Source organism: Triturus cristatus, chromosome 4_1 (assembly GCF_964204655.1).
Source record: "Triturus cristatus chromosome 4_1, aTriCri1.1, whole genome shotgun sequence".
Lineage (NCBI taxonomy): Eukaryota > Metazoa > Chordata > Amphibia > Caudata > Salamandridae > Triturus > Triturus cristatus.
Window position 1 is genome coordinate 70,216,421 of NC_140585.1, and position 26,442 is coordinate 70,242,862.

The window sequence follows — 26,442 nt, forward strand, 5'->3', positions numbered from 1 at the left end:
ATCTGAAGATCTATCTCTTTCAGCCTTATCTCATGAGCCATCCTCTGTTCTTCCTTCTCCTTCTCCAGCCTTGCTAAGTCCCATGTGAGCTGTCTTTTCTCCCTCCGGTCTGTTAACTCCACTTCAGACAAGCCACCGCTAGAGGCACTGCTGCCCTTCCTGGAAAGTGTCCTGGGCCCCGCTGACAGGTTCCCCACCTCAGGTTGGTACAAACCAGCTCCCTCACTGTCGGGCTCTCTATCCCTGTCCTCCTCCTCAGCCTTGCTTTCTCGGCGTGCCCTTAAGCTGGTTTGGAGTGCACCCTTCTTTGCTCCTGGGGGACAATACACCCCCTCCCGCTGACAAAACTCCCTGAGTTGGGCCACAGTGTACGTTTCTAAATTCTCCAGTACAAACTCCATCTTGCCCACTCAGGTCAGAGGACAGTTATTTGCAGTAACTATGCAGGGGGGTACCTTATATAATACCTCCTCCCACCACCAGAGTAAATTTGGAAAAACAAAAACTCACAATTAGGAAGGCCGCTTTGAGAAAACTCCCGGTGTAGGCCTATGGACTACCCACAGTTATTGTTGAGTATACGTAGGCACAGCTCTATCCCACCACTGAACACCAATTAATGTTGGAAATACTCCACTCCCACGCCTGAAGAGGTTGGTGGTAACGGGGTCTTCCCAGACATACACAGTGGTAGCTTGGCTCGAGTGATCAGGGGTCAGGCACCGTGCTAAGCATACGTCATACCCATAAAATACCCATGCGTGCATCCGTTCCAAAAACGACTCTACACCGTAAAAATTATGAAAATATCTTTCTTTATCTTCTTTTTCTCTTAGTTGCTGATTAAATAAATAATAACACAATCACAATATACAAGGCTTTTTAGATAGTGCAGGTCAAATAAATACTGGCTTAATGATTCAATAAATAGGGGTGATCATAAATAATAAAGGCATAAATATAAGTGCATTACATACAGGCAATTAAATATTCTGAGGCACTAAATACTGCAAACCAATAAATATTGTGCGACAATAAATACTGTGGAACAATAAATACAGTGAAGCAATAAATAGGTTAAATACAATAAATACTGTGCTCTCAATAAATAATTAAAAGCTGACAGTGACACTTCTAGAATCAGATCACATTTAGATTTCTATGGGCTGATTTGGCCCAGGCACAGCTTGTAGTTATGTGGATGGCTTGAGGGTGTCTACTCCCTGGCTTGGACAAGGCTGAGGCCTAAACTGAGGTAGATCAATGGGGGGGATACTAGAGACCTGGCTCTCTCACTCTACACAACCCCTCTGAATTAGTCTCAGCTCACCCCTGGCACAGTCAAGCTGGTTCCAGCACCTCTCTAACCCCTAGAGTAGTCTCTTAGGATTCCACAGGGCCTTAGGCGCCCTCTATTCCACTTACTGCCCTTTTTCTGAAGCTCCGACGCCGCTGGAGTTGTGTCGACGCCGTGAGGCGGTTCCGGTTCGATGTCGGCGGCCTCGGCACAATGTCAGTTCTTGACGACGCCGGTAGGCGGTTCCGGTTCGATGTCGGCGGCCTCGGCTCGATCTCGACCTCCGATTCGATGGCAGTCTTGGCTCGATGTCGACTTCGGGCGGCTCCGGTCCGATGGCGACCTCAGGTTTGATGACGTCGGCCGGCCTTGACTCGATGTCGACTTCCGGCGGCTCCGGAGTGCGATCCCCACTCCCGACCTCCGGTGCTCCTCTCCTCAGGTTCCGGCGACTCCGGAGTGCGACCTCACTCCCGACCTCCGGTGCTCCTCTCCTCAGGTTCCGGCGACTCCGGAGTGCGATCTCCACTCCCGACCTCCGGCACGCTTCACCTCGGTCTCTGGCGACTCCGGAGGGCGGACTTCACTCCCCCGTCGACGCCGCTCACTCGACCTCGGGTGACTTCCTCCTCGACCTCTGGTACTCTCTACGACCTCCGTCGGCGCCCTCTCTCGACCTCTGGCGGCTCCGGGTACGACGTCTGCTTTTCCAGTCAGCGCCGCTTCTCCACCTCGGGCTCCAGGTCTCCAGGCTACTCGACGTCGGACTCCAGGGAAACCAGTATCCAGGTCAGGATCTTGCTGTTCTTGGATTCTAAGGCCTGTTCCTGCTGTCCAGGTCCTTAAGATGGTTTTTCTTGCTTCTTCCCACACAGGGCTCCAGGCTGGGCTCAGTCAGTAGGGACTAGTATCAAGGGTGGGTTTATGGACCCCACTCCAGGCACAAGTTTCCACCCCTGCTGCCTCACTCCTTCCTCCTTCAGGTTTCTGCTGCTCACTCTTCACCAGTCAGGTGCCAACTGCCAGCTCCAACTGCCAACTCTCTGTCTTAGCTTCCCAACATTCTAAACCGCCTCCAACTGTCACAGGGTTCTGGAATGTTCTGGAAGGTGCTAGTAGGTTCCAGTGGGTGCTGGTGATGTCACAGGTGGCCACCATTTTGTGCTCCAGGCCCTCAGACAGAAGTTCCAGGGGTAGATAAAATGGCTCCCTGAATCTGCATCAACACTAAAAAGTCTGGTGGTTCCCAAAAAGGAAAAATTCAAACAGGGTTTGAGGCAAAAGTGGGACAAAATCAATAATGATGAGGAGGGACCACCCAAAGGGCTGACAGGTCTAACACAGTGTATGTTTCTCTCAATTCCAGTGTCCTTTCTCCTCCAGTCCCAGTTTCTGTTGTTTCAGTTCCCGTGTCACCGCTCCCGAGTCCCTGTGTCTGTCAGTTCCAGTGTCTTTTCTCCCTCAGTCCCTGTGTATGTGTCTTTCAGTTCCAGTGTTCCCACTCCCCAGTCCCAGTGTCTGTGTCTCTCAGTTCCTGTGTCCTTTCTCCTCCAGTCCCAGTATCTGTGTCACGTGGTTCGTGTCTTTCCTCCTCCTGCCCAATGTCAGTGTCTCTAGTTCTAGTGTCCTTTCTCCTCCAGTCCCAGCGTCTGTGTCTCTCTGTTTCATCGTCCCCACTCCCAAGCCCCAGAGTCTGTGTCCAAAAGCCCCAAAGAACCTCTATGTTTATGTTTTGTAAAGCACATGGCTACCCGATGGCTTCCTCGCGCTGGTGAGTACTGTACTGAGAGTAGGGCCTCTCGTACATTACCGGATAAACAACTGTGTCTTTAGTTTCTTCCTGAAGGAAAGTTCATTTTCTAGTGCTCTGAGACTGGGTGGAAAATCGTTACACAACTTCGGTACCACCCGTGCAAACGATCTTCCTCCCCATCTCATCCTTTTTACCCTGGTTGTACTGAGGAAATGAAGATGCGAGGATCTCAGGTGTCTAGTTGGAACATAAATGGTTACCAACTCTCTGAGCTTTACTGGGCCCTTGTTATTTATGGCACTATGAGCAATACAGAGGGATTTAAACGTAATCCTTGCCTCAACTGGGAGCCGATGCAGCTGTTTGAGGGGTTCTCTTGCGGAGACATAGCTAGGAACCTTTAGAAGGAGCCTTGCTGCTGCATTTTGCACAGTCTGAAGTCTCTTTATTATGTTTTTGGGTGCACCCACATAAAGGGAGTTGCCATAATCCAGACGGGAAACTATGAGGGATTGAATGACCGTTTTCCTTAGCTGCTCTGGGGTCGATACCAGTATCTTCCTGAGCATTCGGAGTCAAGAGACACAGATGCGGGCAGTTTATCTGCTTGGTGCTCCATTGCTAGCAAATTGTCCAACCAGATTCCCAAATTTTTTTGCACCGGTTTGGGAACAGGAAGGGGCCTGTCAACAGGCCAGCTGATCAGAGGTCTGTGTGTGGCCTGGTTTCCAAGGATCATTAATTCGGTCTTATCACCATTCAGCTTTAGGCGGCAGCTTGACATCCAGCGGCGCAGTTTATCCAAACACGGTGCTGAATGTTTATTTCCTGGATTAGGGCCTTCTGTAAGAGAAACCACCAGCTGGGTGTCATCCGCATAGGAGACCGCTGACAGGTTAAAGCCCTGCACGAAGGTGGCACGCTGGCGCACATATATTAAAGAACGTGGGGCTGAGAGACGATCCCTGAGGGACACCACAAATGATTGGAAAGCTGTCAGAGAGGCAGTCTTTAGCCATGACTTGGTAGGATCTGTTTTCCAGATTTTAAAACAAGCGTTTAAAACAAGTTATTGCACATGAGGCAGAGGATAGAACAGCACTCTCGCCATTAAATGAAAAAATTGAGTTGGCAACTAGAACGCTAACCTCCCGCCTTCTATCTAACTCTATGGTTAGAGGAGGCAAAAGCGTTACTCTACGGTCAGCACGTTCAAATTCAATTTCATACAGTTCAGTCCTAACAGTCCTTTCAAGTGGTGCGTTCAAACATATGGAGCATAAAAACGAGTCCATGGGCCTGTGTCCTTCTCTTCTTCCCATGGGTGCTGGAAGGAGGTGCAAAGAGGGAGCTGTGGCACCCCCGGAATGACCATGCTGGCGGTCAGAAGCTGAATGAGCAATAAAGACGTCTTTCCAGTTTGTTTTCTCTTGTCGCATTTGCAATGTGTCCAAAGACAGTGGTCACGTGTCGGGCCTGCTGACAAATCACTGCTCATTCTTTTAAGACGAAGATTAATGGTCATTCTTCTTGGGAAAGCAAACTATTTGGCAGTCTCGCTGCCGTAAAGGGAGTGTGAAAGAAAACGCTGTAGGATGTCAATGTTTTTCCAACATAACAAAATGTAAATACCTGTAAACGAACTGTACAAATATTTAACAATACATCAGCAGTTGGGAAAGCACAAATTAGGCACATCGTTTTGATAATTCTGAAGCGATGGAAGCAACAATTTTAATAGAATCAAAAGAAATCGAGACACTTAGCTTGATGTTTTGCAAAGAATAAACATTTGCTGGAACCTGATTTCCACACATCACTGTTTTTGCTCTGTATAGTTGTATCAGTAAAATTCATGTCTGTACAAATGTAGTGGCCGTTTCAGTGGAAACTGTGCCGTCTGTAAATGACTGTGTGCTCCTGCACCATGCTTTAGTGATATATTTGAGACAGTTGCTCCAAAATGCACCCTCAGCTACATGCCACGCCCTAATGACTCTCCCGATGAGTGGGCGTGGCTGATTTGTGTCACTTGTTCTTCGTCTGATGCTTGGATTTTTCACAACCCCTGTGACTTCAGTGATGTAATACCGCTGGCAGCACCCCCACTTTGAAACTTGTTCCATTGCCGCTGTCTCTTCATGTTCCCTTTTAGCTGGCCAACGCTCGCTGCCGTTAGCAAGCAAGCAGGCGCCTAGTGTACCCCAAGAAATGTAACACAGGAGTTTCCTCTACCTCGTAACACGGCTTATCTCTTCTCTATTCCCTTCCCAAGACACCGAGGTTCCCCTAGTGCGACCAGGCGTGTGTGTGTGTGTGGGTGTGTGTGGAGGTGTGTGTGTGTGTGTGTGTGTGACTGTGCGTGCATCCGTGCCATGTGTGTAATCAGGAGTGACAGCCCTCTCCCTTTAGCGGAAGAAGCTCCCTCTAGTGGTAGGACAGAGAACCTGTGCCAAGTTACGAGCAGGTGTTCTTTCCCCGTTCAGGCCAGGAGGATTACGACAGGCTCCGCCCCCTCTCCTATACCGGCGCCAACGTCATCTTGATCTGTTTCGATGTGATGAACCCTGGCAGCTTTGACAATGTCCTGATAAAGGTAAGCATTAAACACGTGCGGCCTGGTCATCCTATCTACACTGTCCCACAGCAAGCGCCCCTACACCATCCCACAGCCAGCGCTCCTACACCGTCCCACAGCCAGCGCTCCTACACCGTCCCACAGCCAACGCTCCTACACCATCCCACAGCCAGCGCTCCTACACCGTCCCACGGCCAGCGCTCCTACACTATCCCAGATCTCCTACACCATCCCCACAGCCAGCGCTCCTCCACCATCCCACAGCCAGTGCTTCTACACCATCCCACAGCCAGCGCTCCTACACCGTCCCACAGCCAGCGCTCCTACACCGTCCCACAGCCAGCGCTCCTACACCATCCCACGGCCAGCGCTCCTACACTATCCCAGATCTCCTACACCATCCCCACAGCCAGTGCTCCTCCACCATCCCACAGCCAGTGCTTCTACACCATCCCACAGCCAACGCTCCTACACCATCCCACAGCCAACGCTCCTACACCATCCCACAGCCAGCGCTCCTACACCATCCCACAGCCAGCGCTCCTACACCGTCCCACAGCCAGCGCTCCTACAACATCCCACAGCCAACGCTCCTACACCATCCCACAGCCAGCGCCCCTACACCATCCCACAGCCAGCGCTCCTCCACCGTCCCACAGCCAGCACTCCTACACCGTCCCACGGCCAGCGCTCCTACACCATCCCACGGCCAGCGCTCCTACACTATCCAAGATCTCCTACACCATCCCCACAGCCAGCGCTCCTCCACCATCCCACAGCCAGTGCTTCTACACCATCCCACAGCCAGCACACCTACACCATTCAACAGCCTGCGCTCCTACACTATCCCAGATCTCCTACACCGTCCCACAGCCAACGCTCCTACGCCGTCCCACAGCCAGTGCTCTTACACTGTCCCACGGCCAGCGCTCCTACACCGTCCCACGGCCAGCGCTCCTACACTATCCCATATCTCCTACACCGTCCCACAGCCAGCACTCCTACACCGTCCCACGGCCAGCGCTCCTACACTATCCCAGATCTCCTACACCATCCCACAGCCAGCACTCCTACACCGTCCCACAGCCAGCACTCCTACACCGTCCCACAGCCAGCACTCCTACACCGTCCCACAGCCAGCACTCCTACACCGTCCCACAGCCAACGCTCCTACGCCGTCCCACAGCCAGCGCTCCTACGCCGTCCCACAGCCAGCGCTCCTACACCGTCCCACAGCCAACGCTCCTACGCCGTCCCACAGCCAGTGCTCTTACACTGTCCCACAGCCAGTGTTACTACACCATCCCAGCAGACAGCACTCCTGCATCTTCATAGAGCCTTTGGCCATGCACCACAGCACAGAAACTAACCCTCCTGCTCTCTGCCTGCAGTGGCACACAGAGGTGAATCACTTCTGCAAGGGGGCGCCCATCCTCCTCGTCGGCTGCAAGACAGATCTGAGGAAGGACAAAGTGCGTCTGAGGAAGCTGAGGGAGGAAGGCTTGGAGCCCATCACCTATCAGAAGGTGAGTGCCACACAGTGCCCAAAGTGCCTTCCACTGGCATTGACATATGCTGGAGTAACAGAATATCAACCAGCTTGTCTTGATTCCACCTCATGCCTTTTTATTCAACCACCGTTCACTTCCTGTATCTTTATCTCATGCTTACAGGTTGTATTTCATCCCTGATTTTTGAGTCTTGCCTTCCAAGCAGCTTTTGCCTGTAGGTGAAAGCCTCTTGTGGTCCGTACCAAAAGCTTATTATAGGCTAAGAGACCGCCCGTTGCTTACTGTTGTTTGCTTCCATTGCTACCGCCTGTTGCTTACCATCGTTTGGTTCTATTGTTACAGCCCGTTGCTTACCATCATTTGGTTCCATTGTTACCGCCCATTGCTTACCAACGTTTGCTTCCATTGTTACCTCCTCTTGCTTATCAACGTTTGGTTCCATTGTTACCGCCCGTTGCTTACCATCGGTTGCTTCCATTGTTACCGCCCGTTGCTTACCATCGGTTGCTTCCATTGTTACCGCCCGTTGCTTACCATCGGTTGCTTCCATTGTTACTGCCCTTTGCTTACCATCGTTTGGTTCTATTGTTACCTCCCGTTGCTTACCATCGTTTGCTTCCATTGTTACCGCCCATTGCTTACCATCGTTTGGTTCCATTGTTACTGCCCGTTGCTTACCATTGTTTGCTTCCATTGTTACCGCCCATTGCTTACCATTGTTTGCTTCCATTGTTACCGCCCGTTGCTTACCATCGGTTGCTTCCATTGTTACCGCCCATTGCTTACCATCGTTTGGTTCCATTGTTACTGCCCGTTGCTTACCATCGTTTGCTTCCATTGTTACCGCCCATTGCTTACCATTGTTTGCTTCCATTGTTACCGCCCGTTGCTTACCATCGGTTGCTTCCATTGTTACCGCCCGTTGCTTACCATCGGTTGCTTCCATTGTTACTGCCCTTTGCTTACCATTGTTTGGTTCCATTGTTACCGCCCGTTGCTTACCATCGTTTGCTTCCATTGTTACCGCCCTTTGCTTACCATCGTTTGTTTCCATTGTCACCACCTGTTACTTACCATCGTTTGCTTCCATTGTTACCGCCTGTTGCTTACCATCATTTGTTTCCATTGTTACCGCCTGTTACTTACCATCGGTTGGTTCCATTGTTACCGCCCGTTGCTTACCATCATTTGCTTCATTTGTTACGGCCCTTTGCTTACCATTGTTTGCTTTTACTGTTGCTCTCATTTGCTTGCTTCTTAGTTTATTCCTTGCCTTCCTCATTTGTGTCTTCTGGTGCCTTCTTGTTGTTGTCCCTCCACTAGAATATAGTCTGCTGCTGCTGATTTCTGCTCAGAAGGCATGGACAGCAGGGAAAGATGAGGAGAGGTGAGAATGCAGATGGGGCAGAACCTGCTGAGAGCAGTGCTGGAAATGCAGAAAAGTGTACTTCGGGGACCAAAAAACTGAGTGAAGCAGAAAGGAGAGGGGTCATCAGGGAGGGGAGTCTTTTGAGGTGGTGCCTTGAGAAGCAGAGCCAATGGCAGTCGGTCTAGGCATTATTTGTGACAAAAACTGCCCCACAGAATTGGCAACAAGTTAAAATGTGGCAGTAAGATGTTCTGCTTGATCTAAATGGTCACAAACAGACTGCGTTTTAAGACAGCTGAGGGGTTTGGTGATGCCTTAGGGAGTCTGTAGATATGGGGAAACTCAAGGGAAGTAGCTAAGTTTATAAAAGATATGTGGTCAGTAACTAAGGATTGTCCTTGTACGTGTGGCCTAGAATCATACTGGCTTCTTCCTCTACCTATCAGAATGTCGTCTCCTCTGTCTCCCTCAGTACTTCTCCTCCTTCTTCTTTACCTCCTTCAGTACTTCTCCTTCTTCTTCTTCTCTACTTCCTTAATTACTTCTCCTTCTTCTTCTTCTCTACTTCCTTCAGTACTTCTCCTTCTCTGCCTCCTTCAGTACTTCTCCTTCGTCTTCTGTGCCTCCCTCATTACTTCTCCTTCTTCTCTGCCTCCTTCAGTACTTCTCCTCCTTCTTCCTTGCCTCCCTCATTACTTCTCCTTCTTCTCTGCCTCCCTCATTACTTCTTCTTCTTCTCTGCCTCCTTCATTACTTCTTCTTCTTCTCTGCCTCCTTCAGTACTTCTCCTTCTCTGCTTCCTACAGTTCTTCTCCTTCTGCTCTGCCTCCTTCAGTACTCATTCTTCTTCTTTGCCTCCCTCATTACTTCTCCTTCTGTACCTCTTTCATTACTTCTCCTTCTTCTTTGCTCCCTTCAGTACTTCTACTTTTTCTTCTGTGCCTCCCTCGTTACTTCTGCTTCTTCTTCTCTGCCTCCTGGACGTCTTCCTTCTTCTCTGCCTCCTTCAGTACTACTCTTTCTTCTCTCTCTCTCCTTCAGAACTTCTTCTCCTTTTTCTCTGCCTCCCTCAGTACATCTCCAACTTCTGTCTCCTTCAGTACATCTCCTTCTTCTCTGCCTCATTCAGTACTTCTCCTTTGCCTCATTCAGTACTTTTCTTTCTTCTATGCCTCCTTCAGTACTTCTCCTTCTTATCTGCCTCCCTCAGTACTCCTCCTTTTCCTCTGCCTCCTTTTACCTTTTTCTCTTACTGGTCATCTTCCTCCTCTGGTCTCCAGCCTCCTCTTCATCCTCCCCCTTATGTCTTCCACCTCAGTCCTCTTCTTCATGACCCTCTTGGACATGCTCTAGGTTTCCTCAGCCCCCTGGCCTTCCTGGTCACAGCTCCTCTGACGTTCCTGGTCCTATTACCGGTCCACCTTCCCATGGTTCTCTTTCTGCCCTGCCAAGGCCTGGTCCAGGCCCTTCTGGTTAATGGTCTTCCTGGTCCTGGTCTCGTGGGCGCGGCTCTCCTGGTCCATGTCCTCCTAGTCCAGGTTCTCCTGTTCAATCAATCAGTAGATTTGGAGAGCGCTACTTGTCACCAGTGAGGGTATCTAGGCGCTGGTCCTGGTTCATGTCAAGTTACTGTGGTGATGGACGTTCCTACTCTCGCAATTTTGACTAGTGGCAGTTTTGACTCTTAAAGTAGCAGGACGGTTAACGTGCCTGCTGCAAAGAACATGTACCATGCACATTACACAACTGAGTGGGAGTGAACCATGAGTGGGGCTATAAACAATGAAATGTATGTCAGAGACGGGCTATAGAGAGATGAGGGGCACCGATGGAGGGTGCTAGTGAGGGAATCCGAAGAGGAGGTAGTGGGAGCGCCAGAAATGACTGTCGCATCCACTGGGCACCACCAGCGCTAAAGCCTCTAGGCGTGTAGAATGTGAGTTCCGGGTGTGGATGCTTGTTAATGACTTAACATGATTGACAGGTCAGTCTGTTTCTCTTTCTGCCTGTCACGAGGCCACAAAAGTGTTATGAGGGCCGGCTCATTCAATCATTGGCCTCTCTGCAGAGTGCACAGAGCCATGGGCACATATGTGCCAAATCTAATTACATGGAAAGTGTCTGGAGGGGGCACACAGATGTTGAAATATTGTCAGCGCTAAGGAGACTAAAGTGAAGAGTTCAAAGGTGAGGAGGAAGTGTGTGTTTGAGAGGATGAAGAGGGTTCAAGAAAAACAGGTAGAAGGTGAGAGTAAAACGACTGCGATGAAGAGGAGGATGATGAAGTGTGAGACTTGAGGGACTCCAGAAAGAGACATAGGAGACAGCTGAGAGAGACTGCAGGGGGAGGAGTGAGCGCCCGAGTCGCTCCCAGGGACAGGCCCTCTTCAGCAGACCAGGGTAATGTGTAATGCCCCAGCTCGTATCTTCACATATATTATTTTCAGAATGTAAGCATTGCCAATGTCATTATTCGCTGCCATGCCATTGATACTGATTCTTCTGATATTGATTAACATGGGTGGAAAGAGGTGGGTGGAGTCCGCACAGAGAGGCGGCTAAAATATAATCTGCTGGCAGGCTGAGCCCAGCTCTGACATCTAGTTCATGTCTCTTGGGAACAGAGGTAGATACTCTGGCCACGCCTCCTGCAAAGAGATCCTAGGTATGCTTCTGTAGCTACGCCCCTTTCAGAGACCCTCCCCCACTGCTGCAGAGTGAAAGTAAAAGCAGAAAGTACTTAAGGAGAGGCCAAAAGAAGGAAAGGCCAGGGGTGTAACACAAAATGATGTCCCCTCCACGACCGTAGATAACAGGCCACTCCTCCTGCGGGGTTCCTGTGTAAGCTTCTATGGCCACGCCCCTTTCAGAGACCCCTCCCCCACTGCTGCAGAGTGAAAGTAAAAGCAGAAAGTACTTAAGGAGAGGCCAAAAGAAGGGAAGGCCAGGGGTGTAACACAAAATGATGTCCCCTCCACGACCGTAGATAACAGGCCACTCCTCCTGCGGGGTTCCTGTGTAAGCTTCTATGGCCACGCCCCCTTCAAAGACCCTCCCCACTGCTTCAGAGTGAAAGTGAACGCAGAAAGTACTCAGGAAGGGCCCGAAAGAAGAGCGGGCCAAGGGTGTGACATCACATGATTCCATCTCTTACCATCCCCCCACCCCCCCTCCGCCCCTCCGCGCAGCAAGTGAAGAGAGGGCCCTGAGACAGTGTTTCTTGTTTTCGCCTGTCAGATACGATCTGACAGCGGTGAGTTTTTGGATACCGAGGCGATAGCCTCATTACTCCACATTCATTTTGAGTTTTTTAGTCGCTGTTTCGGTTGTCTTATTGATGTGTGACGCTTTGTCACAGTTGAGGTTGGATCACAAGGTCAGCGCTGTGAAAGGCCGCAGGTTGCGGTCAATATGGTTTGCGGAAGTGTCAGCAAGTTTAGTCGCAGAGTCTTGTATTCGTCTGCCAAATGTCTTCTGGTGGTGATGAGCTTTTGATGGCTGCCGCGGCGGTTGCCTTCTGACAGTGTTGAGTTTTGGGTACCTGCCGGGGCGATTTGCCCTCAGGCAGTGATGGGTTTTTGGATGCTGTGTTGCCGTTTCAGTTTCACTGGCCCTGAGCCACCCACACATCACATATATATGTTGGCCTGAAGGGTTGGGGGCCCTCCCGCGCCGCAGGGGGTGCGGGGATGGGTCACACCCAGGGAGGGCAGGAACAGGTGAGGTGCGAGGGCTCCAGGATCTGCTGGGACAGGATGAAAGGAGTGACAGCAGGGAGCGCAGAGAGAGAAGCCCCGGGCAATGGAGAAAATGCAGAGGGCAGTGGGTGAAGGCGACAGACCTACTGACAAAGGAGAAAACCAGAGCAATCCCGTTGAAGAGCAGGCAGTGCCCAGCGCATAGCAACCATCGGTGCAGCAGGTGTAGTGGCACCGGGGCCAGGAGCCCTGAGGGCCCACTGAGCCCACCCTGACTGCTGGGTTTTACTACCCCAGTAGCTGTCCAAGGGGCCGTTTCCCTGCTTGCACCAGGGTACATCCTGACCAGGCGGCCCCTGGGTGGAGCTCACCTCCAGGGGCATCGAGGCGCTCCTGTGGAGAGAGAGAGCGCTGCAGCCAGGGCCACGGGTAAGGCTACGGTGAACGTCTCCTCGTGTCCCGCCCCCGGGCTTCATGACTAACCAGGGAAGGCAGCGTGCATGGAAAATTCCTCCTCGGAGAGATGACCTGTTTAATCACGCACACAATTAACCCCACAGTGCAAATGAGAGGTGCGTCTGTGGGGTACAGCAGCGTGGAAGAACCAGGCACAGAGCTGGGGAACCAGTACAACAGAGGGAGGGGCATACTGGAGAACCAGGCACAGAGCAGGGGAGCCAGGAACAAATACAGGGGGCTGGGGGGGGAGGGGGGTGCAGAACCAGGACAACAGAGGGACGGGCATACAGGAGAACCAGGCACAGAGCAGGGGAGCCAGGAACAAATACAGGGGGCTGGGGGGGGAGGGGGGTGCAGAACCAGGACAACAGAGGGAGGGGCATACTGGAGTACCAGGCACAGAGCAGGGGAGCCAGGAACAAATACAGGGGGCTGGGAGGGGGGGGGGGTGCAGAATCAGGACAACAGAGGGAGGGGCATACAGGAGAACCAGGCACAGAGCAGGGGAGCCAGGAACAATTACAGGGAGGGGGGCAGAACCAGGAACAACAGAGGGAGGGGCATACAGGAGAACCAGGCACAGAGCAGGGGAGCCAGGAACAATTACAGGGGAGGGGGGCAGAACCAGGAACAACAGAGGGAGGGGCATACAGGAGAACCAGGCACAGAGCAGGGGAGCCAGGGACAATTACAGGGAGGGGGGCAGAACCAGGAACAACAGAGGGAGGGGCATACAGGAGAACCAGGCACAGAGCAGGGGAGCCAGGGACAATTACAGGGAGGGGGACAGAACCAGGAACAACAGAGGGAAGGGCATACAGGAGAACCAGGCACAGAGCAGGGGAGCCAGGGACAATTACAGGGAGGGAGGCAGAACCAGGAACAACAGAGGGAAGGGCATACAGGAGAACCAGGCACAGAGCAGGGGAGCCAGGAACAATTACAGGGGAGGGGGGCAGAACCAGGAACAACAGAGGGACGGGCATACAGGAGAACCAGGCACAGAGCAGGGGAGCCAGGAACAATTACAGGGGAGGGGGGCAGAACCAGGAACAACAGAGGGACGGGCATACAGGGGAACCAGGAATAGGAGTAGCATGTGGAGGAAAGCCAGCATAGCTCCCCCAGCAGAACTAGGAACAAGAGCAACTGAGGGAGCAGTTACGCGGAACATAAGCAGAGGAACCAGAACAAGAGCCGCAGATGTCTGTCAAGCACCAGGATAACCAGGAGCAAGTGAATGAGAGAGACAGGAAAGCCAGCACAGAACCAGAGGAACCAGGAACAAGAGCCTCAAAGATCAGACAAGAACCAGGAAAATGAGGAACGAGTAAGACGGGGGAGCCAGCACAGAACCAGAGGAACCAGGAACAAGAGCCTCAGAGATCAGATAAGAACCAGGAAAATGAGACGGGGGGAGCCAGCACAGAACAAGAGGAACCAGGAACCAGAGCTTCAGAGAAGAGACAAGAACCAGGATGATGAGGAACAAGAGTAAGAGACAGGGGGAGCCAGCACAGAACCAGAGGTACCAGGAACACAAGCCTCAAAGATCAGACAAGAACCAGGAAAATGAGGAACAAGAGTAAGAGACGGGGGAGCCAGCACAGAACCAGAGGAGCCAGGAACCAGAGCTTCAGAGAAGAGACAAGAACCAGGATGATGAGGAACAAAAGTAAGAGAAGAGGGGGAAGCCAGCACAGAATCAGAGGAACCAGGAACAAGAGCCTCAGAGATCAGATAAGAACCAGGATAATGAGGAACAAGAGTAAGAGACGGGGAGAGCCAGCACATAACCAGAGGTACCAGGAACACAAGCCTCAAAGATCAGACAAGAACCAGGAAAATGAGGAACGAGTAAGAGACTGGGGAGCCAGCACAGAACCAGAGGAACCAGGAACAAGAGCCTCAGAGATCAGATAAGAACCAGGATAATGATAAACGAGTAAGAGATGGGGAGGAAAACCCAGCACGGAACCAGACGAACCAGGATCAAGAGAGAAAGGAACAATGTCAGGAGAACCAGGGACTAAAGCAACATATGTGGAGCAAATACAGCATTGAACTAGGAGAATCAGATACAAGAGACATAGAAGGTACAGCAAAGTCACCACAAAACCAGGACAACCAGAGCAACAGAAATCAGGCAAGACCCAGGAATAAGACCAAAAAGGGGGAGCAAATCCAGCACAGAGACAGGAGAACCAGGATCAAGAGAGAAAGGAACAAAGTCAGGAGAACCAGGAACAAGTGCAACACAGAAGGAAGCAAAGCCAGCACAGGGACAGGAGAACAAAGAACAGCAATAAGAAAAACAGAGAAAGATGTGAAGTCAGAAACAGAACAAGAACCAGGAACAAGAAACAGAGGAAGATGTGGGGCAAGAACATAGGAAGGAGAACCAGGAACACATGAAGAGGAGGAAAACGCAGAGCAAGAACACAGGAAGGAGAATCAGGAACAAGACAAACAAAGCAAGATGCAGAGCAAAAACACAGGATAGCGAACTAGGAACACGAGAAACAGATGAAGAAGCAGAAAGGACAATCAGGAATAAGAGTAGTAACAACAGAGTAAATACCTGGAATAGGAACAAGTGCCACTGAGGAAGCAGGAATGCCAGGAAACTGGAACTCGGACCAGAAACAAGAAAAACAGCAGGAGACAAAGTGTGCACACAGATAAGAGAACCAGTAATGAGAGCAACGAAGAGAAGTGCAGTGCCAGGAAACACGGGGAGAACCAGGAATGAGAGTGGTAGAAGCAGATATAGAGCCGAGGTACAGGGCCCAAAAGCCGGAATAAGAACAGAGAGAGAGGTGTAACTAGGAAAGACAAGGAATAAGAACCGAGGAAGAGGTGTAGCGGGTTAAGAACCAGGGATAATGGCAACCAGGAGAAGTGCAGTGCCAAGAAACGTGGGGAGAACCAGGGATGAGAGTGGTAGAAGCAGATATAGCGCCGAGGTACAGGGCCCAGAAGCCGGAATAAGAACCCAGAGAGAGGTGTAACTAGAAAGACAAGGAATAAGAACCGGGGAAGAGGTGTAGCGGGGTAAGAACCAGGGATAAGGTCAACCAGGAGAAGTGCAGTGCCAGGAAACATGGGGAGAACCAGGGATGAGAGTGGTAGAAGATGTAGAGCCAGGAGAACGGATCAAGAACCAGGAATAAGAACAGAGGGATGGGTGTAGTTTGGAAAGAACCAGGGATAAGAGCAACCAAGCAGAGCGCAGTGCCAGGAAACGTGGGGAGAACCAGGGATGAGAGTGGGATAAGCAGAAACACAACCAACAGCAACAGAGGAACCTATGGAGAAAGGGAACAGGAAGGAGAACCAGGAACAGGAGCAACAGAGGAACCTATGGAGAGAGGGAACATGAAGGAGAACCAGGAACAGGAGCAACAGAGGAACCTATGGAGAATGGGAACAGGAAGGAGAACCAGGAACAGAAGCAACAGAAGAACCTATGGAGAAAGGGAACAGGAAGGAGAACCAGGAACAGAAGCAACAGAGGGACATTTGAAGTGATGAAACAGGAAGGAGAAGCAGGAACAGGAGCAACAGAGGAATCTATGGAGAAAGGGAACAGGAAGGAGAACCAGGAACAGAAGCAACAGAGGGACATTTGAAGTGATGAAACAGGAAGGAGAACCAGGAACATGAAACACAGAGGAATCAGTGGAGTGAGGGAACAGGAAAGAGAACCAGGAATGAGCAACAGAGAAGCCCAAGCAATGAGAGAACAGGAAGGAGAACTAGGAACAGGAGCAGCAGTGGGACCAGTTAAGCGAGCAAACGGGCAAGAGAATCACGAACAAGATTGTGAGGAAATGGGATGTTGTGTATGATGTGGCGGTGTGACCTCACTGTGTAATACTCTCTCCAAGCCCTTCAGGACCCTCAGGTTTCCTTTGTCAGACCCTCAGCTCAACCCTGGGCAGCTGTGGCACTGACCAGCGAGGCTTACACAAAGGAACAAGTGTAAAGTCTTTAAACAGCAGCAAAACAATCGATGATAAATCGACAAGACACCAAAGGAATCCCACACCAAGTTGTAAAAGTAGTCTGTATTTTTAGGTATTTTCAGACACCACAAAGAAAAAGATCCATCAAAGGGTTCAGATAATATAGAATTTACAAGGTATAATAAATCGAAACATTTCACTCAACTGTGAACAAGCTTTGGCAAATTCAACAAATTGACACTTCGAAACCATTTCACAAAAAAAGTTTGGGCTTGGTGTAGTGCGGTCACTTGGAGTTACTTTAGGAAACCAGTTCCAGTGGGGAGCCACACCAGGGAACCAGCAAAGTCCTCAGAAACAGATCCCTCAGCAGGTGAAGCAGTCTTCCGTTAGTTCCAGGCACTTCTATCATCTGCAGGGCTTTCCTAGGGAAATCGCCCGGATGCTATAGGATGAAGGATGTTGGATATGCTCACAGGATGCAGTAGATGCGATGCAGATGATGGGGGTCTTGCTGCGACTACTCCTCAGTCCGTAAAGAGGGTGAGGCAGCCCTGGTCACAGGGTCGATGCACCTCCAAGTCCTTTCGGTGCTGACAGAAATCCAGTTGCCACTGGATTACCAGTCACCCAGTATCGCGGTCACCGGCCCAATCCTTTCTGGGTCGATAACTCATCTTCTGGGGATCATAGCTGCAGTTGAATGACGCCACCGTGTTCAGCGAATTCTGGTGTAACTGTGTGCATCAGATCTTAGTCTCTGGTGCTGCACGTCAGCAGTTGGTTGAAGATTTTGGGCTACCAATTTGCCCCAGCAGGCTTCCCAGCTGTTGTGTCTCAGTGCTGTGAACAGGAGGCCAGCTCACTGACCCTGGGAGTCTCTTGGGTTTGGCTTGGCTCTGGAGATCTCTTCTCCTCGAGCTGCGTACAGCAGGCATAGTCCGTCTCATTTGCTAGCCACCAGGTTCAACAGGTGCAGTCCACTCCGGTGCAGCCTCTCTTTGCTGGTTCTACGGTACAGCAGGGCAGTCCTTCCTTGGTCCTTCTCCTAGTCTAGTTGAGATCTGAGTTTGGGGTGCCAGGGTGCCCTACTTATGCTCAGGAAATGCACTCAGGGCAGAATGTGGTTGGTAGCCAATTGGTTACCAGGTTCCTTCCAATCTGATGATCACTTTGTGCAAAGTTTGGAATCTGGGCATCCCAGAATGCACCATTCTGCTCACTTCTAATATGGCAGGAACCCTCTCCTGGCGTGTGGTTCTCCCTAGCCCAACCCAGAGGTGTGGGTAAAAGGGATCTACACGCCCCTGGAGACCCGGTTTTGCACCTGGTTTTCCCTCTCCTGCCCAAAATGCCAGCTTGTGTGCCTGAACGATGCATGGACATGAGGACTTTCAGACCCGCACGCTTATCATGGTGTTGCGGTTCTTTGTTAGGGCCAAATATTACGGCTGCAGACACTAAAAACCTTTGGGGTAAGTGCCTGCGTTGTTATGATGCACAATGGTCTTTATACATATTTTTTTAGCTTTGTTAGTTGTGAGTCATTATGGGGTATGAGATCCCTGACCTGATACTCGATTCTTCTGATAGGATATGTCGTAGTTAGTCTAAAAAAGGGACTACCAACATGTGTAAGGTCCCAGATAGATGGAACCACTGCTCTAAACTCTATATTACAATCAGGAGAGACCCTAAACTTACTTCGGACATGTCACTATACATATAGCCTTGAAAAAGTCCAGGTGGACGAAACACATGTTGGCTGCGGCAATGTTTGGACAGCAGGGTTTGGAAATCTGAGTTTGGAGTAAAAAGAAGCATGTTTAAGACCTTACTTTGTGTGGACTGGAATTTATAACCGACTATAAACTGGATAACTGGCTGTGATTGAAAGTGTGTGCCTGAGTGCAACTCTACGCCTGAACAATGCAGCAGCCTCTCTTCCAAGTGTTTCCATTTGCCCTTCATAGGCCGCTTCTTCTTTTAAGCTTGCCTTTCGGGCCAGGACTTGTATGGCTTCCTGCAGGAGGGAGAGCTGAGCCCTATTGTATTCTTTCCTAGGATTCATTAACGCGTCGCCCCAGGACGGCAGAAAGATGTCTTAGCAACATGACCCCGTGTTCAACCAGTGTGAGCACAGGAGACTGAAGGCAACACTTTTGCAACTATGCTTAAGTTGTGCACAGCAACTTGTCACATTAATTTCGACCAAAGAATCAAGTTGAGGTTAATGTAACGGGTTGTTTGATACCTTGGATGACCCACTGTCGTCACACCGTTCCGGAGTTAGCATAGCTGAGAGGTCAGTGTTTAACTCTGCAGTTGCCAATTGGGCTACATGGTGGCATTTTACTGTAAGAATAGGTAAAACAACATGTTCTGCCCATGGAATATGCTTCCTGCCTTAAGACTCAGTAGGCCTGCCATAGGGGTGACTTACACATATAAACCTGGCTTTGCAATTGCTATGATTGGCAAAGTCGCACCAGCAGTTAAAACTGCGCTTCCGGCCTGAAAATGGCAGGCTGGGTGTCTCATTTTACTCATGTCACACCCACAGTGGCACAACAAGTGCTGCAGGCCCTGGGGGTGGTTCTCTAACTTACATGCCCTGGGTACCATTTACTCGAGACTCACAGGCAAGTTAGCTCCGCCAATTTGGTAAAAGTCAATTTGACGTGCCAGTTTAAGGGTAAGGGCACAGGCACTGAGGTTTGGTTAGCAGGCCAAGTGCACTCTGAGCGAAAAACCAGAAGCATCAGTCCAAAAATAGGGAGGGGACCACACAAAAAGAGGCATTCGCTTACAAAGAACAGAGGAACCTGTTGAGTGAGGGAACAAGAAGGAGAACAGGCAACGGGGGCAACAGAGGGATCAGTGGCATGAAGGACAGGAAGGAGACCCAGAAACTGAAGCAACAGAGGGACCAGGGGAGCGAGGGAACAGGGATGAGAGTCAGTGATGAGAGCAAACAGGGGAAGCGTAGAGTAAAGAAACAGGAAGGCGAGTGAGGACCAAGAACAGCAGAAAGATTCTAAGGCGGGAGAGAGGACGCAGAGGAGAGCAGCAGAGGGACCAGGGGCGGGAGAGAGGACGCAGAGGAGAGCAACAGAGGGACCAGGGGCGGGAGAGAGGACGCAGAGGAGAGCAACAGAGGGACCAGGGGTGGGAGAGAGGACGCAGAAGAGAGCAACAGAGGGACCAGGGGCGGGAGAGAGGACGCAGAGGAGAGCAACAGAGGGACCAGGAGCAGGAGACAGGACGCAGAGGAGAGCAGCAGAGGGACCAGGGGCAGGAGAGAGGATGCAGAGGAGAGCAACAGAGGGACCAGGAGCGGGAGAGAGGACGCAGAGGAGAGCAGCAGAGGGACCAGGGGCGGGAGATAGGATGCAGAGGAGAGCAGCAGAGGGACCAGGGGCGGGAGAGAGGACTTAGAGGAGAGCAACAGAGGGACCAAGGGCGGGAGAGAGGATGCAGAGGAGAGTAGCAGAGGGACCAGGGGCGGGAGAGAGGACGAGGTGAGAGCAACAGAAGGACCAGGGGCGAGAGAGAGGACGCAGAGTAGAGCAACAGGGGTACCAGGGGCGGGAGAGAGGACGCAGAGGAGAGCAGCAGAGGGACCAGGGGCAGGAGAGAGGACGCAGAGGAGAGCAACAGAGGGACCAAGGGCGGGAGAGAGGATGCAGAGGAGAGCAGCAGAGGGACCAGGGGCGGGAGAGAGGACGAGGTGAGAGCAACAGAAGGACGAGGGGCGGGAGAGAGGACGCAGAGGAGAGCAGCAGAGGGACCAGGGGTGGGAGAGAGGACGCAGAAGAGAGCAACAGAGGGACCAGGGGCGGGAGAGAGGACGCAGAGGAGAGCAACAGAGGGACCAGGAGCAGGAGACAGGACGCAGAGGAGAGCAGCAGAGGGACCAGGGGCAGGAGAGAGGATGCAGAGGAGAGCAACAGAGGGACCAGGAGCGGGAGAGAGGACGCAGAGGAGAGCAGCAGAGGGACCAGGGGCGGGAGATAGGACGCAGAGGAGAGCAGCAGAGGGACCAGGGGCGGGAGAGAGGACTTAGAGGAGAGCAACAGAGGGACCAAGGGTGGGAGAGAGGATGCAGAGGAGAGCAGCAGAGGGACCAGGGGCGGGAGAGAGGACGAGGTGAGAGCAGCAGAGGGACCAGGGGCGGGAGAGAGGACGCAGAGTAGAGCAACAGGGGGACCAGGGGCGGGAGAGAGGACGCAGAGGAGAGCAGCAGAGGGACCAGGGGCAGGAGAGAGGACGCAGAGGAGAGCAACAGAGGGACCAAGGGCGGGAGAGAGGATGCAGAGGAGAGCAGCAGAGGGACCAGGGGTGGGAGAGAGGACGAGGTGAGAGCAACAGAAGGACCAGGGGCGGGAGAGAGGACGCAGAGGAGAGCAGCAGAGGGACCAGGGGTGGGAGAGAGGACGCAGAGGAGAGCAACAGAGGGACCAGGGGCGGGAGAGAGGACGCAGAGGAGAGCAACAGAGGGACCAGGGGCGGGAGAGAGGACGCAGAGGAGAGCAACAGAAGGACCAGGGGCGGGAGAGAGGACGCAGAGGAGAGCAGCAGAGGGACCAGGGGCGGGAGAGAGGACGCAGAGGAGAGCAGCAGAGTGACCAGGGGCGGGAGAGAGGATGCAGAGGAGAGCAACAGAGGGACCAGGGGAGCGAGGGAACAGGGATGAGAGTCAGTGATAAGAGCAAACAGGGGAAGCGTAGAGTAAAGAAACAGGAGTGAGGAACACGATCAGCAGAAAGATGCTGAGGGGGAAGAGAGGACGCAGAGGAGAGCAGCAGAGGGCGACGGGTTTATGTGTCTGTAGATGCTGCCAGCTGGCAGGTGCCAGTGCTTCTTGGCAGGCTCAAGGGCTTCTCTGACTCTGACGCAGGAGCCACCCAGCCATTCCTTAGAATGTTCCAGAAGCAGGAAGGTATGTGCTGAGTAGTGCGTGCCTAGGGATTCTAAAGCAAGTCCATGCAGCCCTCTGAGGGCGGAGGCAGGAAGCGCCTCGCCTGCAGGAGGTGCTCAGCAGGCCACCCTGGGCGTTGCTGGGTCAGCGCCAGGACCTGTCTTCTTGCTAGACTTAGAGTCAGGACGCTTCACCTGAGAGGGCTGTGAAAGAGCATAGGTGGCCTGGAGAGGCAGGGGTACCGGGTACCCGGGAATTGTGCAGGGCATACCCCATGCACCATGCCCTCTGCACACAGCTGCAGTGTCTGCCCAGGGTTACTAAGAATAGAGCACGGGTGCATACTGTGCCCACTACACACAGCTGCAGGCTCTGCCCAGGGGTACTGGGAATAGTGCATGGGTGCATACTTTCCCCGCTACACACAGCTGCAGTGTCTGCCCAGGGGTACGGAACATAAGTCATAGGTGCATACTGTGCCCACTACACACAGCTGCAGGCACTGCCCAGGGTTCTGAACATAAGCCACGGGTGCATACTGTGCCCGCTACACACAGTTGCAGGCACTGCCCAGGGGTTCAGAGCATAAGATACGGGTGCATACTGTGCCCACTACACACAGCTGCAGGCTCTGCCAAGGGGTACTGAGAATAGGGCATGGTGCATACTGTGCCCTCTGCACACAGCTGCAGGCTCTGCCCAGGGGTACGGAGCATAGGGCATGAGTGCATACTGTGCCCACTACACACAGCTGCAGGCACTGCCCAGGGGTACGGAACATAAGTCATAGGTGCATACCGTCCCCACTACACACAGCTGCAGGCTCTGCCCAGGGGTTTAGAGCATAAGGCACGGGTGCATACTGTGCCGTCTGCACACAGCTGCAGGCTCTGCCAAGAGGTACTGAGAATAGGGCACGGTGCACTGTGCCAACTACACACAGCTGCAGGCTCTGCTCAGGGGTATGGAGCATAGGGCACGGTGCATACTGTGTCCAATACACACAGCTGCAGGCTCTGCCCAGGGGTTTAGAGCATAAGGCACGGTGCATACTGTGTCCACTACACACAGCTGCAAGCTCTGCCCAGGGGTTTAGAGCATAAGGCACGGGTGCATACTGTGTCCACTACACACAGCTGCAGGCTCTGCCAAGGGGTACTGAAAATAGGGCACGGTGCATACTGTGTCCACTACACACAGCTGCAGGCTTTGCGTAGGGGTAGGGAGCATAGGGCATGGTGCTGCTTTCTCGCCCATTGTGCGAAGAGAGAGAGAGCGAGAACGAGCATCCACTTCCGGGTCAGAGAGGGTCGCAGGAGGCAGCAGTCCAGCTGCTCACTCGACACCTTACTTAAACTGCATGGCAGCACGTGTGTCAGCGGCCTTCGCCGCCCTCCTGGTCCCTGCGGCGGAGCCTTCCCTCATCGGGCTCGCAAGCGTTTCATTGTAATTAAGAGCCAGATGCGCGTAGCCCAATTAGGCTGTGTTTGGGCTCCTTTTGGGCTTTGCGCCTTCTCCTTTGGTTTTCCTCCTGTGTTCGGTGTTCTTTTAACACCAGACTCCTCACCGCTAAGCAGCCCTCGCAGTGTGGCGGTGACGCCTTCTCTGGCTGGAAGCATTCGAGCTTGGCCCTGAGCGGTGTGCAGGCTCATCATATATTTGGCTCTGTTGACGCCCTGTGCATGGGTCTGTAATAATCGTGCTACAGCTTTGCTGAGGAGCTCCTTTTCTGTCTACGTTTTGATCCACTGAGGGCTGGCTCCCCCTGACTGACTCCTCTGGAACAGACTTGACTTACCAGTGCGTGTTACCACTAAATCCCTCAGAATGGAGGAATGGGCCACTTTTGTAGAGGAGAAGTATGAATTTTTATGAGGAGCAGCACGGGCCCTACTTAGAAGACGAATTAGTGGATGCCCTAGATGCCTCCGTCAAGAGGGCCATTGAGACAGGAACACAGTTTGCTTAGACATTCCCTCTACTAAAGAACCGCAAGCATAAACCACACTCACAATAGACAACTCTGTGCTGTACACTACATGACTTTACCTAGCAACTTTCATTAGTGTAATACAAAGGAGGTTCGTTAGGGCTTGGCCAAACATTGACAGGATGAGAGTGTGTGTTTGATGGGTGTAGGGGATGTTTTAGGGTTATCTCAGGCACTCCCTTAACTGTACCTAGTAAAGGCTTTAGTCATACTTTTATGTCTGGCCTGTCCCGTTCTTTCTTTCTCAATACGTAGTCACCCTACCCTAACCTTTCCCTCTGACTAACCCTGCTACCGACCCTGACATTAAAGCCTAACCTGAACCTAATCCTGATGCTACCCTATGTCCACCCCGACTGCTAACACTAATCTTAAATCTAACCTTTAGCCTACCCTGAACCCTAACCCTAACATTATCTTATATCTAACCCTACTGCTAACCTTAAATCTAAGCTTTAGCCTAACCTGTACCCTAGCCCTTACGTCACCCTATGTCTAACCCCACTGCTAACCTTAAAATTAAGTCTAAACATTAGCTTTACTGTAACCTTAACATCACACCATGTTGAACCCTACTCTAACACAGAACCGAAGTCTAACCCTTCGTCTAATCGTAACTCTAAACGTGAACTCACCCTTCTAACCCTACTGCTGATACTAACCTTAGTCTAACCCGTAGTGTAATCATAACCCTACCCTGTCTCTAGTTCCAAGCCTTTGCCCCCTGCATGGTGCTGCCATACGTGATGTAATCAGCGACGCCCTCCATTGGTGGCACTGGGCGCCTTCTGTCCTGTCGCTGCTGAGCCCCGCTATGGGTGGGTTAGCGTTGGGGGACTAACCTTAACGGGTTCAGGTGGATGACCGGAGCCTAACGTCCCTGCAAGTGTTTTATGGAACTTGAAAGATTTATCAATTAATGTTTGGAGGGGCTTTGTCCATGGTCCTCAACATTACCCATAATGCCGTTTACCATGGCATGGTTTATTCTGCACCACTCAGTGCAAAAACTCTTGTTTCAATCAGAAATATTTTATTGTAGCAAGAGGGTTAAATGGTGTGATTGTTCAAAGTAAAAAAGTAGTAAAAAATGTTCATTTTCAATGCTCAGAAGATGGGGTTTTAGTGCAGGGCTTTTTAAATTGCTGTTTTAATAGTATATAAAGGGCCGCTGTGGCCTGAACACTGTTTTACGCCGTTGTTGTGAACTCTAGGTTTGAAATCCCAGCTGCTTGGGCAGGCACAGTGCAGAATCTACAACCCACGCTCAGATGCAGCTCGGGATGATGCACAACCACAAATCAGTCTTAGAAAGCAGACCATGTGAACTTTGAAATGTGCCCACACTGTTTCAGTTAGAAAATGATTCCATCAGGCCTTCACCAGGCCCAGGACCCTGGTTTTAAAAGTCCATGTAGAAGGACTTTCAGGTTCAGGTCCCTCCCTGCACAGCCCTTTGTGCCATGTGATGTTCACTGGGGGATTTCAAGGTGAAATAAAGTACATAGAGGGGGTTGTGGGGCCATCTTCAGTATTATAGGTTAGCAGCTTCGACAGCCTTCTATAGACTTGTCGGTGTCATTTTACTTTCTTGGTGACGTTTAGCTGTACATTGATTCTGGGGTGGGGTGTTGGGTGGGTGGGCCACAACCAAGGCCTTGAGTAGAATCAACATTAGAAGCCACATTTTGGGGTCTCCGCTTGTGACTGTTGTGCATGTCACATGCCATATGGAGAAGAGGTGAGGAATGGGGCGGAGCCTCAGAGACCTTCATGTTACCAGGTAGGTAATGGGATACGGTGGTCAGGTGCATGCCTCGGAGTGGTCAGAAACTGGGAAAATGGCAGTGAAGTGTGGGGGTGGGAGATTACACAGGGAAGTGGGATTAAGGGTTCATAGGGAGACCCCCCACCTCTCCAAAGTAAACAGAAAGGCTGGAAATGGGCATCAAGACATAAAACGATGCCTAACAGGAGACCGCGGAAGGGAGCCACTCCATGCGACTGGCTCCCCCTGCTGGCAGCATCGCTTACACACCTGCCATCCTTACCACTCAAGACATAGATACCACAGGCACCGAATCACGTGCCTTGGGGATGATGGACCATTTGTTGACATAGTCTGCATTTATCATAGCTGCTAAGGTTTCAGATTACGTATGTGTGATATTTTCATAATTTCAGTGTAATTATGAGTGACACCTCATCGCTAACAGATTAATGTCATCCACAATAGTAGTAGTAGCATGGCACAGGCCGCAACCTGTTGCCAGGCGGGGTAGCAGTGAATGTGAGCAAGTGCCCTCTTACTTGCATGGTATGCCCCCACTTTTTGCTGAATTGATGATGTACTTTGACTGAGTGTGCCCTGGGCTCCTGCCAATCAGGTTCCCAGGGCCTGTGTTCCTTCAATAAAACAGCATTGAAGCCTCTAACCAATTGGCATCTCTGGCCACATGTCAGCCCCTGGTAAATGGTACCATAGGTACCCAGGACACTGTGACCAGAGAAGGCCCCTAAGGGCTGCAGCACTTATTTTGCCATCCTTAGAGGCCATGTACCCTGACACACACCCACTGCCTTTGCAGGCTGAGTGTCTGGGTGCAGAACAAAACAAAGAGACGACATGGCACACATCCCTGTGTGCCATGCCCACAAACCACTGCCCTGGCATACATCAGTCACCCCTCTAGCTGGGTGCCCTATACCAGTGGTGAGGATACAGGTGCATGAGCCCTGTACCCCTACAGGGCCCATTCCTGGGCCCTGTAAGTGCAGTGCTGCCATTAAGAGTATATGGTGCTAGGAGGTTGTCATTACGAATCCCACAGCACCATAATGGCTGCACTGAAGACTGGGAAGTTTGGTATCAAACTTCTCGGCACATTAAACCCACAC

At 51.7% G+C, this 26,442-nt stretch overlaps 1 protein-coding gene across 2 annotated transcripts in view; it reads left to right on the top strand.

Moving 5' to 3' along the window:
• The window catches only part of RHOD (ras homolog family member D), a 135,534-nt gene that overhangs the window by 73,487 nt on the left and 35,605 nt on the right, over positions 1–26,442 (top strand). The window contains exons 3-4 of one of the 2 annotated variants that reach the window (XM_085651615.1): positions 5,537–5,646; positions 7,020–7,154. The exons of the other annotated variant lie outside the window; for it this stretch is intronic. Of the exons in view, the coding sequence (XP_085507741.1) occupies positions 5,537–5,646; positions 7,020–7,154 (245 nt within the window). The remainder of the gene's footprint in view (positions 1–5,536; positions 5,647–7,019; positions 7,155–26,442) is intronic. 2 annotated transcript variants of the gene reach the window in all.